This window comes from Mauremys mutica, chromosome 1 (assembly GCF_020497125.1).
Source record: "Mauremys mutica isolate MM-2020 ecotype Southern chromosome 1, ASM2049712v1, whole genome shotgun sequence".
NCBI lineage: Eukaryota > Metazoa > Chordata > Testudines > Geoemydidae > Mauremys > Mauremys mutica.
This window is the reverse complement of record NC_059072.1, coordinates 213,735,978-213,752,351: the sequence shown is the minus strand read 5'-3', so window position 1 is coordinate 213,752,351 and position 16,374 is coordinate 213,735,978. Positions and strand designations below refer to the sequence as shown.

Here is a 16,374-nt window from a genome sequence, read left to right as displayed (position 1 = left end):
GGGAGTTTGGCGGTTCCACTTGTAAAACCTCGACTTAATAGGGTTGGCAAGTTAACCGAGGTCGAGATAAATGGGTTCGACTGTATATTGAATACCATTATAAATGTTGGAGGCAAAGCGGGGTTTGGGATGGAGGCTGACAGCTTGCAACCCCCCATGTAATAAACTCACGACCCCCAATCTGAGAACCCCTGCGCTAGATAGTTTAAAGATAAAAGTAGCATTTCCTATCTTCCTGGCTTCAACCTATGTAACTTAGGAGTTCAAGAAAGGGGCTGTTTATAGTTTTATTTCAGTTTTTACCAAAGTTGGCTATCTGAGCACATTAGCTCTTCAAATATATTTCAGCAAAAAAAAAAATGTGCTGATTCACAGTGAAAGATTTAAATACACCTCTGGAAACAGAGTCTTGAACGAACATTAATTTTAGCAAACGTTTATATAAAAGTTGACAAATTCACAAAAATACTTACATGGGCAGAAGCCTACGGTGATACTAGTTTTTTGTCCCGGGTCAAGAACTCCAGCACGCAGACTAAATTTAAAAATGCCATCTTCTATGGCTTTTCCTGCACCATCAAGATCTAATTGCCATGTCACCGGTTGCCTTGAGATATTCTTCAGGTCAAACTTCTGTAAACAGTTGTAGGTAAACAAGGATGCAAGATGACAGAATGCAATAAGCATTATGTTATTTTTCACATCAGTAAATACTAAGCTTTTCCTGTTGAAAACAAGTTACTATTTTATGTTGTACTTTTTATCTACAAAGAAGAAACAATTGACACAAAAGTTCAACAGAGCGCTTTAGAGAGCAATAGAGTATGCAGTTTATATCTGTAAGGTAAGAAAATAAGCATGTCTCATGGTTCACAGATAGCACACTTAACAGCATTCACCATTCACAAAGAACAATGTTTCCTACCTAAGAAGGAAAACCATTTTCTCAAATCTTAAATATAACATGGATTTCTTCAATGTAATAAGAATAACCTGGAGTAATAGCAAGTTGGCTATCAATCATGGGCTAGTGTGTGATAAGTAGATTAACTGCATTAGTTGGGTTTGGTCCTGCTTTGAGCAGGGGGTTGGACTAGATGACCTCCTGAGGTCCCTTCCAACCCTGAGATTCTATGATTCTATGATTCATTTATGATGGCAGTCAGGGGCGGCTCCAGGCCCCAGCACGCCAAGCGTGTGCTTGGGGCGGCCTGCCGCGGGGGGCGCTCTGCTGGTCGCCAGGAGGGCGGCAGGCGGCTCCGGTGGATCTCCCACAGGTGTGCCTGCGGAGGGTCCGCTGGTCCCGCGGCTCCGGTGGACCTCCCGCAGGCACGCCTGCGAGAGGTCCACCAAAGCCGCGGGATCAGCGGACCGCGGGACCAGCGGACCCTCCGCAGGCACGCCTGCGGGAGGTCCACCGGAGCCACCTGCTGCCCTCCCGGCGACCGGCAGAGCGCCCCGCGGCATGCTGCTGTGCTTAGGGCGGCGAAATGTCTAGAGCCACCCCTGATGGCAGTGGTGGTAAGGCAAATGCAGATGGGAGAACTTCTACTAGTACCGGTGAAATGTTGCAAGAACTGAATACACTATCAGAGAGACCTGATATTACAGTTCTCAAAGATACTACATATATTGATTCTTCTGTTGAAAAACTTGAGATTGCAAAAGTTTAGAGACAGTTTTAAAAAAACACTTTTTTTCCTGGAACGACAAAACAACAAGAATAAGAACCTTTACCCTAGTAAAGTGGATCGTCCATCTGCTATATTGTCCCCGGTGCAGGGTTGTGACTTCACCCCTCAAAAGTTTCTCATGAGAATATATTGAAAGAGCTGGGGTATAAGGAATGCCATTCAACTGAAAACTGTAGCTCTTTTGGATAAATTTCAGCACACACCCAGGTCCATAGCCAAAACCTTATTGGCAGAAACTGGGATAAGTTATCTCCAGAAGGAGAAGGATGCAAAAAAGGAATAGTGCTGAAACATACTGGCATCTGGCTGCCCACTGAGGTCCCAACATCATTGCATCAGAGTATAAAGTAGCCTATGTGATAAAGGAACAGAAGATAAGCCCTCTGCCTAAACTGACTCTCTTTAAAATGAAAGGCACTTTGAAACTACCTTTGCTTACCCTAAGATTGGACATCTAATTTAGTCACCTGAGTGCTGCTGCTACTATCTCACACACCTAAGGGACAACATGTTCATCCTAAAGAGACTAAAACCCTGAAAAGGCTGTGCCAAAAAACTAGTCTCTGAGTCTGCTCAAGTGATCACTGGTTTTAACAGTGGAAAGGCTGCATGCCTTCAAAAAGGCAATTCCAGCACTTTTGTTTCAAGTTCTGAGCCAGTAATATCTCTGAATGGTCACAGCAGACCGTAGAGAATGAGACAAACTTCAGATGCTTTATAGGCAGCTCATAATGCATGTCTGGCTAAGTCTTGACCCACATGAATGTTAGTCCTCTTGTACCCTGACAGCGAGGCCGGCTCCAGGCACCAGCATTCCAAGCTGGTGCTTGGGGCGGCAATCTTCAAGGGGCGGCAGTCCCTGTTGTTTTGCCCCCAGCAGCGCGCTGAATTGCCGCCGCTGACGGCAGGGGCAGTCCGTGTGCCCTTAGGGTGGTACGTGCGTTTCCGCAGTGGCGGCAATTCGGCAGCAGCTTCTATATTTAGCTGTCCGCGGCGGCTTCAGCTAAACATAGAAGCTGCCACCGAATTGCCGCTGCCGCAGAAACGCGCCTGCCGCCATAAGGGCACATGGACTGCCCTCGCCGCCCACGACGGCAATTCGGTGCGCTGCTTGGGGCAGCGAAAACTGTAGAGCCGGTCCTGCCTGACAGGCAGGCTACATCTATACTGCAGCTGGGAGCATGCTTCCAGCTCGTGTAGACAGACGCATGCTTTCTCCGCCTGAGCCATCTGTGTATAAACCCTGCTCAGACCCCCTGGGTATGATTTGGGTTGCTAGCCCACGAAATGCCCAATCTGCCTCCAGCTATGCTGCTATTTTTAGTGTGCTAGCTCGAGCAGAGCTAGTGCTCAACTGTCTATACAAGCTGGGAAGCACACTGCCAGCTGCAGGGTAAAGGTGACCTTGCAGACAAGCTATAAGAGCTAACATTCATGAGGGTCAAGACTTAGCCAGACATGCATTATAAGCTGCCTAAGCCTACTCCATAGATTAAAACTATCCCACACTATTATCTCCTGGAAGGCCATGCTGTCCCCAGTAGGAGAGAGAGGTGATCAAGGAGACAGCTGGTGAAAAGAACAGAGTTCCTCTAACTTCTTCATTCAAGAAATATCACCCTTCACATAGAGAAGTGCAGGGGATCTGTTAGAAGACAATGACTTCCAGAATGTAGCTCGTTTCTTTCATGATTCCAGAAGGACCCTTTCAAGAGGCTTCTTGAGGAAACTTTAACTGGGCTATATAGTATATATCCTCCAATACCTATGCAGATTAAAGTGCCTATATGGGCTCTGATCTAGCTCTCTTGTTTCCCCCTACCCACCCACCATGGCTGGGAAAATTTAAAAAGGTGAAAAATTGATCTTGACAAGTAGAAAAGATTCTCTCTCCTCCAATACATTTTAAGCACCTGGCATGATGGTCATAGTCAGACATTTTATTATGGCATGAAGGACAACTTTTAAACTATGAATGCTTCTCTGGATCCAAAAATAAAAAAGATCCTAACAATACTATTACCAAAAACTAACAAATTGCTACATAAAAACAAGACCTAAAATAACTACAGATTTAACTAAAAATGTCAAGGAAAATAGTAACTACGCAATGAAGGATGAGGGAAATAATTCCAATGCCACTGTCACCAGCAGAAAGAGAGGAACTGAAGAAAATAAAGGGGGAAAAGGTTAACCTTTCTATACCATTGTTGGTACTTTGGATCTGTAGCTTCAGAGATTCCAAGGTCAGAAGGGGCCATTGTGATCATCTAAACCAGGGGTTGGCAACCTGCGGCTCCCGGCTCGCCAGGGTAAGCACCCTGGCGGGCCGGCCCGGTTTTTTTATCTGCCGCGTCGGCAACTTCGGCCAATCGTGGCTCCCACTGGCCGCGGTTCGCAGTCCCAGGCCAATGCGGGAGGCAGGAAGCCGCGGCCAGAACATCCCTCGGCTCGCGCCGCTTCCTGCCTCCCGCATTGGCCTGGGACCGCGAACCGCGGCCAGTGGGAGCCGCGATCGGCCGAAGTTGCCGACGCAGCAGATAAACAAACCGGGCCGGCCCGCCAGGGTGCTTACCCTGGCGAGCCGGGAGCCGCAGGTTGCCGACCCCTGATCTAAACTGATCTCCTGTGTATCACAAGCTACAGAACTTCTGCAAAATAATCACTGTGAACATGCCACCCAAATGCTAGGCTGTGCTAGCATGCTCCTACGATCATGAAGCACAACATACGATTGCCACATGGGGGATCTGCAAAGGCTTTTTCAAGAAGAAAAACTCATGCTTATAAAATTAAGAGTATGTCATCAATTATTAACTGTCTGCATAAAATATGCTGCAAAAAATCTTCAAATACGAGCTCAGACATGATCACACTACGCATCATCACTGGACATCTTTGGAAGTCACCTACTGCTCATGCATTGTGGTAGCCAGTTTCCCATGGTGCACACAATTTAGTTCATGAATCAGAGGGTAAAATCAAGTCTAAGCCAGGAACTGAGCAAAAAAGTCATAATTTTTAGAGACCAACATGAAACTCACAGTAGTATAGAACAATGATAAGAATACTTTGGAATCCATAAGCGCACACACTAGAAAAATTTTATGTAGTTATTAAGAACACATAATGTAATTTAAACAAGTACCTCTTTTACAGTCCCAGTAAAGTAAAAGACTAGGCTGAGAATAGTCATAAAAACATGTGTGTATTTACCTGAGTGCTCAGACTTTCATCAGCAATCTCTGAATGTATGCTTCTTGACTGAAATACCAGCTCTGAAGTGGAGAACTCAAGTGGTGGCTGCAGTACTGTAGGAGAAAATCAAAAAGTTTATAGAGCATCTTGACAAATATTTCTGAAACTTTTCTTTAAAACTTTATTTCCACTTTACACATTCTTTAGACCTGAAGAAGACTTATGTGTAGGTCAAAAGCTTGTCTCTTTCACCAACAGAAGTTGGTCCAATAAAAGATATTACCTCACCCACCTTGTCTCTCTCCAATATCCTGGGACCAACACAGCTATAAACAAATTCTTAAGCTGACAGATTCTCCCTTTCTTTTAAAACCTGTCCTCCCTTTCAGTGTCTACCAATTGCAAGCACAATTAATATAATGTAAATGTCTACTTGATTAGGACTCTCCATCCATACAGGGATACAAATTTCTGTGACATTAATTGTGCACCCATCAACACGTCAGTTAACAAAAAGGGAAGTCAAGTTTAGGTCAGGCTAAAAATCAGACTCATGTCTTTCCTTTATAACACTGATGCTATAAAAAGAGAGAATACTCTCTTCCTATTTCAGATTAACACAAAAGGGAGTCAGACTAGGTCCTGTGTGGACAAGGAGAAGTACTTTAGAAGTCCAATCAATGACTAAAAATAAACTTTGTAAATAGTGAACTGGGGTTTCTTTGAGCCCCATCTATTTTTGTCATCACTAAATATTAATTTTCTGTAATGATGGATAATTCAAGTAGTATTAGCTTCATTTTTTCTAAATGGCTACTAAAAGTTTGATACATCTATTATTAGCGCCTTTATTTTTTTAGTAGTTCTTAAATTTAAATTTGTGATACTTTATGTAGATTTTGCTATTCACCAAAGCATACGTATAGATTTATCACAATGGCATTACTTTTCATTTAGTACAGTAATTTCTCTTCCCCAGTGCCACAGTAAAGAAAGCAAAAGACGTATGATTTATGACAAAGCATTAACTGCAGTCCATGGGTGGGGGAGCTGGGTGCATGAGGGACAGTCCCTAGCTGGGGGAATGGGTGCATATGTGGCTCAGTGCATGGGGGACAGTCCCCATCTTTGCAGGCAGGCTCCACAGCCATGCTCCCTGGGTGCTCAGCCAAGCAGCAACCCCAGCAACAGCATGGAAGTGAGGGTGGCAATACACAATGCCATGCCACCCTTAAAATAACTTAGCAGTTAACGGTGCCAATTTAAAATGCTCCATGGTAGACATTTGCCAGTGTTGAAATGAAAGGTACTATACTGATTTGAATCATATTGCTGTCATATAACAAATACAAAACTTTTTTTTTTAATAAAAAAAGATATCTGGGTAGTATACATATTGTGTTAATGAGGCCCACATAACACAGAGCTGCATATGTGGCCCACAATAGTAAACAGGTTGAGAACTACTGGTCCAGAGGGTGGCTAGTACATAACATGGTGTGACAAGGTAAAGCCGCTGCCCTGAAAGGGTTATCCCTGCTGGGTCCACAAGGATCACAGAGAAAGGGTGCAGTATTACTAAACCCAAGCATTGAGAAGTCAAGGGGCCACAGGGTCCTGGGTACTTTTAATCCCAGGCAATGGCCCAGGTAAGAAACAGGTGAGGGTTTTTTTGTTTTTTAATATATAAAGATTACATACGTGTAGAAAATACACAGCCTCCCACCAACAGAAATGCATGACTAGTGACTAAGCATGGGAGACAGCATTTGTAGAATCAGGCCCTTAGATCTCAAAAAGCATGTGTTTTTATCACATTCTGTTTTTCAGTGTGACATCTGAAAATAGCTAATCAATAACAAGTGTCGTTTCTAAGGTGGTGTGATGGAATAAAGCTATTAAGTCCTTCTCTCATAGCACAAAAACATGTTTTTCTATTTGCTACAGTATATGAGCATGGTTTAGTAATATACTGAGTGTTCAGAACATTTATTTAGTATTTGTCCCCCGGAAAGGATTTCTGTAAGGATATAATTAAATAGCCACAGAATAGATGAAACTATAACCTAATTTATCAGCTACTTTTAGAGAAGGTTCGTTTGGCTTTTAAAATATTTGGATTGTGGCAACCTACAATTCTTTCAGACTACTCTTTAATGGTATTTATTATGCAATGGGATACTAAATTAAGATATATTTTGTACACATCCATTGCCATTTTTAATCAGTCTAGCCTGAGTGTTTGTCTATATGTAGTAATACTGAATAGAGTAGCAGTTTATTGAGTGTGATAGTAATTATATTTTACAGTTAAATATACATTCTGTATTTGTAGGTGCATAGGAGAAAAGAAGTCTTCAAAGAGTTAAGATTTAATTTCAACCAAGCAATTTTATATTTGGAAGTGTTTTTTAATTGATTGTATTGATTACTGAAATGCATAATATACGAGGTACCAAAGGTATCTTTTTACTCATTAGAATATTATAAATGCTCATTGACAGTGTATCTTAACTTTGAAGTCACAATAAAAAAAAAAAACACCTTTGTTCCCAGGGTTATATTCTACACTTCACTTCTTCTGCATATGAAAAGGGTGCATAGACATCCATAAGGTTTTATAAGAAAGATTGTCATTCATTATCAAGATTTAATATTGTGTATAATTTCACTGTTCCACAGAAAAACAATAGCAGAAGTAAAAGATAAATACTTCCTTTAATTTGGGGCCTTACATAAAATCACTTCCGCACTATCAATTTGTCACTTTGTTACATTGTATTTATTCTTTAAAGAGAGACATGTTTTTTAATAATTTCACATTCATCCCTGTACCGGGATTTAGTTTCAATCCTGTTCAAAAGAACATGTGTGGATATATTCAACAGAAATTGCCTTTATCCATAAGGACTGCACTACTGCAGAGAAGAACCCTTGAGGACAAACATTATGTCAAAGGTAGGTCTTAGGTTTGGGCCCTGTAGTGTTAGAAAACTCCAACATCATTTCCTTTCCCAGAAATCTACCCTGTTCCCGATGTTCTTACGTATTGCAGTTGAGGGCTCAGCCTTCTCTGCTACTCAAAATATTACAGCAGTATGTGGACACCATCAAAGGGGAAAAGGCTAAGATGATGATAAATGCATTAAAGCCTCATTCTCCGATAGCCAATGCATAAATTGAACACTGAGGAGAGCCACGCTAGAGGTCTCAAGTAGTATGTATATGCAGACCAGCATGAAGGAGAGTTGGAGGGTAAAGAAGTTGGAGGGGACCAAAAAAAAAAAAAATTCCACAAGGTGCCAGTTTGCTGCTAGTGGCAACATACCTGGAAATCTGGGCACTCACCTGCCTTTTAAGGGCCAGAAGAGAACAATTTCCTTATTCTTACTTAGAAGCATATGAACAGAATACCCAGAATATTCAATCTCCAGGCTGGATTACAGTCACTGCTTCAGATCCACGTTTTAATTTTACAAATTGTTAAAGAGCCCCAGAGAAAAGATACGGAGTGAAAGATATGCTATTTCGCCATGCTGCCGGCTAACTACTCCAAGTGTGGTGGGGCTAGTACCAACTGTGGCACTATCAGTCAGTAAGAAGAAAACAAATTGGGTTGTGGGTTAACTAGCTAACTAAATGAATGAATGAAGACAGACTTCTAACTGGCAGAAGTATATTTTCCCCCGGTGCTTAGATACTGAATATACTAACAATAAACAAAGCAACAAGGTGACATTTAATATAAACAAGGCAAACTACTACACTTATGGAGGGGAGTGTGGGGATTCACAACTACAAGATGGGGAAGATCTGGCAAAGTGGTATTATTGCTGAAAAGGACCTGGGAGTTACAGTGGACCACAAACTGAATATGAGTCAACAATCTGATGCAGCTGCAAAAAGGACTAATATCATTCTGGGGTGTATTAACAGGAGTGTTGTATGTAAGACCCTAAGGTAATTGTCCTGCTCTACTCAGCACTGGTGAGGCCTCAGATGGAGTACTGGGTCTAATTCTGGGCACCACACTTCCGGAAAGATATAGACAAATTGGAGATAGTCCAGAGGAGAGCAATGAAAATGATAAAAATCCTGATAACAGTCTTCAGCTATGTTAAGCGCGGTTATGAAGAGGACTGTGATATCAGGAAAAACTTTGTAACTATAAGGATAGTTAAGCACTAGAATAAGCTTCCAAGGGAGGTTGTGGAATCCCCATCATTGGAGGTTCTTAAGAACATCTATGATTCTATGAACAGGCTGGACAGACACCTGTCAGGGATGGTCTAGGGTTACTTGGTCCTGCATCAGCATGTGGGACTGTACTTGATGACCTCTCAAGGTCCCTTCCAGCCCTACATTTCTATGATTCTCTGATACTTAATTTTTAGAAATGATAGCATTATAATTCCAGCTTCAAAGACATCCAAAAATACACATTTAAAATTGAGTGAATAGATGCAAAGATAAATTTTCTAATTATTTGATATTATAATAAATGCTAAATTAGACTAGTAAGTTCTACACTCAGTTCTTTAGCTTCTAATTTTTCCTTTGCTAAAGCTAGCAATAAACCCCTGAAAGAGTAACACAGAGCACACCACGTGCACGCGCGCGCACACACACACTTAATATTCCTAGTTTACATACCAGTTGCTTGAACTGTACATAATGGAGCAGTCATAGACAGAATTTGAGGACGAGGAACAATTATGTGCTTTCCTGACCCTGAAGGTGTCGTAGCTGTAGTGCTTTGCTGAGAAGATAGAACCTCGCTAAAATTAACATTCACTGGAAGACTGAAGTCATATGCTGCCACCTAAAGGACAAAAATATAGTTGTGGTCATGTTCTCAAGGAGGGAAACAGCAAGTTTATGTAGTACTATAGTATTGATATCACTATTTTAGCAGAATTATTAAAACAATTTTTGAGGAAATTAACTTGATGGCCTGATCATGGACCAGAGAAGTTAATGGGAGCTTCATCTATTGCCACATAGTGTCAGCCATCTTAAGTACCTAAAAGCCATACCTTTTCCCCCCAAAGGAAGAATATAATGGGACAAAAATTACCAGAACTGTATATAGCTTAGCTCAGCTCTGCATGAGGCTTTTGGCACATCCTTATTTTAAAAGGTGCTTTGTTCCTTTTAAAGTATGATTGCAGACAAAAACGGAGTTTGATTTCAGGCTATAATCAATAGCATACAGCCAAGAGAAAACAGGGCCACCTGGGGTGGGGGGGGGAAGTGGGGCAATTTGCCCCCACAAGAATATAGTATTCTATAATATGGCAACTTTTTTTTTATGGAAGGGGCCCCCAAAATGGCTTTGCCCCAAACCCCCTGAATCCTCTGGGCGGCCCTGAGAGAAAAGACAGGCTTTAGCATGCCCTGAACATTAACAATGAAGCAGAGAGCCTTGGTGACTGTAAAGCCCTATGAGAAGTTGGAATAGCATAAAGTCCATGTCGCAGAACCTCTTTCCTTGTCTGATCATCATTCTAGCAAGCCTTTGCCACAAAGCACTAACATTGTTTTACTATGTTTAGAGTACCTAATCATCAAACCACTGATATAATGACATCATTTTTGTAAAATGTTTAGGGTGATATTTAACAAGTAGGCCAAAAAGCAAATCATCTTCAAATGACTGTGTTTTGACTCTCACACTATCATATGTGCTAAGTTCAGCAAATGGTTATGTGATTTGTTGAGACAAATGCTTGTTTTTGTTTTGTTTTGTTTTTTGCTTTGTTTGTTGGTTAGGGGCTGTTTATTAGTTAAGGCAACCACCTAAATGCATTCAAGGTTTTTAAAATCTGCGTAAAATCTTGTTTAATTTTTATTCAGATAGTAAAAAAAACTGAAATGCGGGATAAATGGATTCTGCATTACTGTGACCCTGCTTGTAACCTTAGTCAACTCAACTAGAAAAAGACTAGTGAATTATTCATAGCTTTTTGTTTGAAAGTGTGATATTTCTAATCTAGTTTCTGAGGAGCAATGTGACTATTAAACTACAAGGTGTGTTCAATATATTCAGAAGTCATTGCTGTAAGAAATGATGGCTACCACAAGAGCAGGAAAGGTTTAGTCCGGTTCTGGCAGAAGCAGGCAAATATGGAAGGATGCATCTCCGATGGGAAGGAAGGTTTCTGGCAACTGGGAGGCAAGTTGGGTGGGAGCAGACATCCACAAGTGACCGTGAAGTCAGGGGAACAGATATTCAAGTAGAGAGGTAGGGGAAGGAACTGGCAGCTGGGAAGCAGGTCAAAGTTGGTTCTAACCCAGGGAGGTAGTTGGAAAGAGAGCAGATTAGAGGTCTTTGAGAATGGGAGAGTTGCAGAAGAGGCAGATGGGGCAAAAAGGGGAGGAAAAGAAAGGGGGGGATGCTGGGGGTGTGAGTGTGAGAAAGAGAATAGGGTGATAAAGAAGGAGACAACAGAGCCAAGAATGAATATATTCATCCTGAATATTTAAAGGGTCAATGAGGATCTGAAGCCTGAAAAAATTCAGTTTGGAAAGAGATGCTGGATTTGGATCCCTTTTCTTCTTCATAGAAGTATACTTTTTTTATTAGTATTTTACTTTAGATGAGTTAAATTAAAGAAAAAGCTAAAGCATGCTAGGGGGTACATACACTTCCAGATGCTGCCTTCAGTTCAGCCATACTGGGCAACACAGAGTTTTCAAAATTGTCTCCATTTAACATTAGTCAGTGCTATTGCTGCCAGCTATCAGCTACTGCATTAACTGCCAGCCTGCAACCACCAGAGGGTTGTATATTTTAAGCATATTCTATCATGCCTTGCCTTGTAATGAGTGAGCTGCCCCCTGCCAGGTAGACAATAATATACTCACTGCAAAATAGCTGCTCTGATGGTATAGCACAATTACACAGGATGGCTGAGAGGGTGGGGGGAAGAAATAAAATGAAGATAAAATGAAAAAGAATATACATTAAAATAAAAACTCAGCTCATGAAAGCAGCACCTGGTAATTGTTTATAAACCTAAGGTTCCCTTGGGCTAGTTTCCCTATAAAATCATTAAAAATGATACACTCACTATGTTCAGATTCTACGATTTTGATTCTGTAAAAATCATTGCAACAGCCCTATTAATTCCAGTATTGAGCATCATTTTTGCAAACATTTGGCTCTATAGTTTAAAAGGTGACCTCCAGTTGTATCTACTACTGGCATTTCTGATTCTCACTCAACACCTGATTTTGTAAATCTTTACTTATTAGAGCTGATCGAGAATTTTCCATGTAAGTGGTTTTTCCAACAGAAAATTAGGTGTTTCAACTAAATAAAAACTTTTGCAAAAAGTGTCTGCTGTCCATGGGAAACTGGTTTTTCTTTGAAAAACCAGACACTGAAAACCTTCCAGTCAAAAACTTTTGTTTTTTTAAATTTTCCATTAAAATACCCAAACTATTTCCTGACCAGCACTATTTTTTTATGCAAGTAGCCTGTACCCATGAATACCCTCGATGAATTCAATGATTACTTATGTGAATAAAGGGCTTGGGGGTTGTGTTTCTGTGTGCCATGTACAGCGCAGGGCACACTGTCAGCACTTAAATGATAAACAGTAGATGCATCCATGTTTCTGAAATGTCATACTTAACAAATTAGAGTCCATTTGATGTGTTATACATTCTCCACCTCTAAAATGTGAATAAGGATGTTTACCTCCTTTATGAAGCGCTATATAAGAGTTAAGTGTTTATTATGTACACTAATTCAGACTGTAAAATGAGGCCAAATAAAAAGAATGGATTTATTTCAGATTATGTAAAAGGAACTCAGAATTTTATTATACAATCACATCACACTTTTAGCAAGTGTTTATTTACTCTGTTTTTTTATTATTACATCCATAGTCCATTATAATTAAGGCTGTGAGTCTGTCACAGAGGGCACGGATTCCGTGAGTTTCCAGGACCTCTGTGACTTCTGCAGCTGGCAGGTGCGACTTACCCCAGGGCCACTTGAGCACTCTGGCGGCCCCGGGGCCAGCCACACCACCCTCACACAACAGTGGTGGTCCTGGGCTGCCCCACTGCCAGCAGCAGCTGCTGCTGCTGCAGTCCCAAGCCAGCAGGGCTGATCCCCAGCCAGCAGCGGCTGCAGTGGTCCCGGGCTGCCCCTCTCCCCCAAGCACCAGCAGGCACCCCAGAGATACCCCGCCTCCAGAACAGCAGCTGTGCCCTCGAAGCCCCCCAGAACACCAAATATTTAGTCAGGGGTATTTATAGTACAAGTCACGGACAGCTGATGGGGCCGTGAATTTTTGTTTACGGCCGTGACCTGTCCATGACTTTTACTAAAAATGCCCATGACTAAATCTTAGCCTTAATTATAATAAAATCTAGATTAACAATTATGGGACACTACTTTGTTGCTTCTTATTAATGCTGACAGATTTTCAAGTAGGAGGAAGAACACATATAAAAAAGTTTTTGATCATTAATGGTGATTTTAAACTGAAAAATGTTTTCAAGAGAATGTAGTTACAAAAGGATGCCCTTGTAAATGAAATGTTTATGTCAAGGGATCTTACTGGTAAAATAAAAGAGCATATCTTCCAGCTTGCCAATGTAAAATTAAAAATATACCGCTACTCACTGAAAGTTCAGTCAGCCTATACTATTTTATCCTTTCCCAAGTTTCCAGAAATTCAGCTTCACCCCTTCTACAAACAACCAGTTTTAAAAATTGACCCTAAATCTGTGCTCACTTATGCAGGATGCAATTTCACTGATTTGCATCTGGCACATTTAAAAAGATAAATAAATGAATAGATCAGCAGTTAGAACAGGGGTCGGCAACCTTTCAGAAGTGGTGTGTCGAGTCTCCATTTATTCACTCTAATTTAAGGTTTCATGTGCCAGTAATATATTTTAACGTTTTTAGAAGGTCTCTTTCTATTAGTCTATAATTTATAACTAAACTATTGTTATATGTAAAGTAAATAAGGTTTTTAAAATGTTTAAGAAGCTTCATTTAAAATTAAATTGAAATGCAGAGCCCCCCCGGACTGGTGGCCAGGACCCGGGCAGTGTGAGTGCCACTGAATATCAGCTCGTGTGCCGCCTTCGGCACCTGTGCCAAAGGTTGCCTACCCCTGAGTTAAAAGATACTGAATGAAATCCTGGCCCCACTGGAGTCAACAGGAGTTTTGCCACTGACTTCAGTGGAGCCAGGATTTCACTCATAGGATATGTCTACACTTCAAATAAAAAACCCACAGCTGGCCCACGTCAGTTGACTCAGGCTCCCGGGGCTCAGGCTGCAGGGCTATTTAATTGCAGAATAGACTTCAGCTCGAGCTTTGGGACCCTCCCCCATCTCACAGGGTCCTAGATCCTGGACTCCAGCCTAGAACTCTGCACCACAATTAAACAGCCCCACAATATAAGACCCGAAAACCCGAGTCAGCTGTCTCTCTGCAGTGTAGATATACCCACAGAGTATATAGACATAGTGAAGCATGCTAGTCCCTTTGGGACCTTTGTAAAAATAAGTGAACAAAACTTTAAATAGACATACAGAAATGAAAATCTCACACTAACTCAATATAAGATATAGCTCTGAGGCATACCATGTCTGTAATTGAAAAGGTAATCCTGAGGGGGGTTGACTGATGTTAGACTAAATCTCAGGGGATAAATTGAATGTGACCAATTGCACAAAAATAGCAAAAAATCATATTAGCTCCACCACAAGAGGTTTGGTAACTTCAGAATGGTCCTTGGTAAAAGCAGAGAGATTTTCCAGGATATTGGCATCTTAGGATGTCGACACTGTAGCACCATAGTACAGATGGTTCCTACATCGACAGAAGGGGTTTTTTCATCTATGTAGTTAATTCATATAAGCAGGAGGCAGTAGCTATGTTGATGGAAGAATTCTAAGGAAGGATCTCATTAAGTGTAGACCAGGCCTTATTCACCTCATCAATAGAAAACACATGTTATATACATAAGGAATCTACCACTGTTTTACTTGTAAAGGCTAGAACAAAAACTCATTCAGTAGAGAGAGCCAAATTCCATTTTCAATTATGGTTAGTAGGCTAGTTTAACAACACAGATTATATACTACTTCCTCAGTCCACAGCAAACATCCACCAATGTCAGGCTTGCACAAAGATCCAGAGTAGAATATGGCCTTTATAATTTGTGCCTATTATATATCATGTGTTCAGCATCTTGTTTTGGCATTCAGTATCAGTAGGCTCACCTGTAAGACTAAATACTTCTGCCCTTTGTTTCTCTTCCTTCTCCATCTTCTTTCTTTTCCTTGTCTTATCATCCCCTCTGTTCTTCCCCACAGCAAATTCTCAACTCTATGGGCTCTACTTCCACCCCCTCCTTCATTCTATCCAATAACATCATTACTAATTAAATAATAGTGTTGACATTAACATGTTGTCATTGGGCTTTAGAGTTGATACCTCTGTGAGATTAATAGGGGGCAAGGGAGTTCACACCCCTGTTCTTGTGTCAGCCTGCCTGCAAATTCAGGATAAGACTATCAGTTTGTCTGGAAGGTTCTCTACAACTCTGAGGACTAGAATTTTTTTTTTTTTAAATGAAAGCTTAGATTCTGTACAAACCAAGTATGCCACACAGACCATATATATTGAGAGAGAGAGCGCGTGCGCGCGCACACACACTCTCTCTCTCTCTTTGGGCTAGATATTTAAAATCCATAAGTTATAGCAAGTATAAGATACTATTTCCCAAAGATTGAGACTATGAAGCCTATTGGAAAAGTATTTTAACAACTTTGAAAATCCTTCTCTATCAAAATTAAACCAAAACAAATTTAAGCTTTGTTACAGAAGTGAAATCTGTAGACTTCTCACATTAATTAACAAACACATTCTTAAAGAAACCTGGGATCAATTTAGCAGGGACAGTGTAAAAGAGGTAATAAGATTCTCTTGTTGTCCCGCTCTGTTGGCAGCATTTAAAACATTGCAGGGAATTGCACATAAATTACTGCTGACTCATTGGAGCAGGAGAGATTCATTAGACTCTACCATGAATGTAAGGGAGGTGAAAACAGCCCGCTGGGAAAGGACGGTAGGGTCTCAGAGAGGCCTTAAAGGAAAGGAACCAAGTAGCCAAGTCTGAGAAAGCAGAGGTGGTCATTTATGTAAATATTATTTTCTAACGACCCTTTTGGAAACAATGGATGTCCTTTACTTAAAGCCTTAGAAGGAGTGATATTTTGCCTCCTCCCGAAAATCATAGCACCTCCAAGCTTATTTCAAATAAAAACGGGAGGGGGGGGAGATTCAGCCAGTGCACAAGGCTCCTCTGCTACAGCACTGAATCCAAACGGGGTGTGCTTGTTTGTAATTGCCAACATGCACATATCTTTCAGCTCACTATTCTCCAAAACATGTGGGGTTGGTTAGATCCTAGTGCCTTAGGTAGGGTGACCAAGTGTCCGGTT

General features: G+C 41.2%; 1 protein-coding gene across 2 annotated transcripts in view; it reads right to left on the bottom strand.

Moving 5' to 3' along the window:
- CFAP47 (cilia and flagella associated protein 47) overlaps positions 1 to 16,374 on the bottom strand; it is a 647,660-nt gene that overhangs the window by 553,675 nt on the left and 77,611 nt on the right. For both annotated transcript variants that reach the window (XM_045022903.1, XM_045023700.1), the window contains 3 exons: positions 9,546 to 9,714; positions 4,911 to 5,005; positions 474 to 633 (listed from right to left, as the gene is read on the bottom strand). In XM_045022903.1, the coding sequence (XP_044878838.1) occupies positions 474 to 633; positions 4,911 to 5,005; positions 9,546 to 9,714 (424 nt within the window). The remainder of the gene's footprint in view (positions 1 to 473; positions 634 to 4,910; positions 5,006 to 9,545; positions 9,715 to 16,374) is intronic.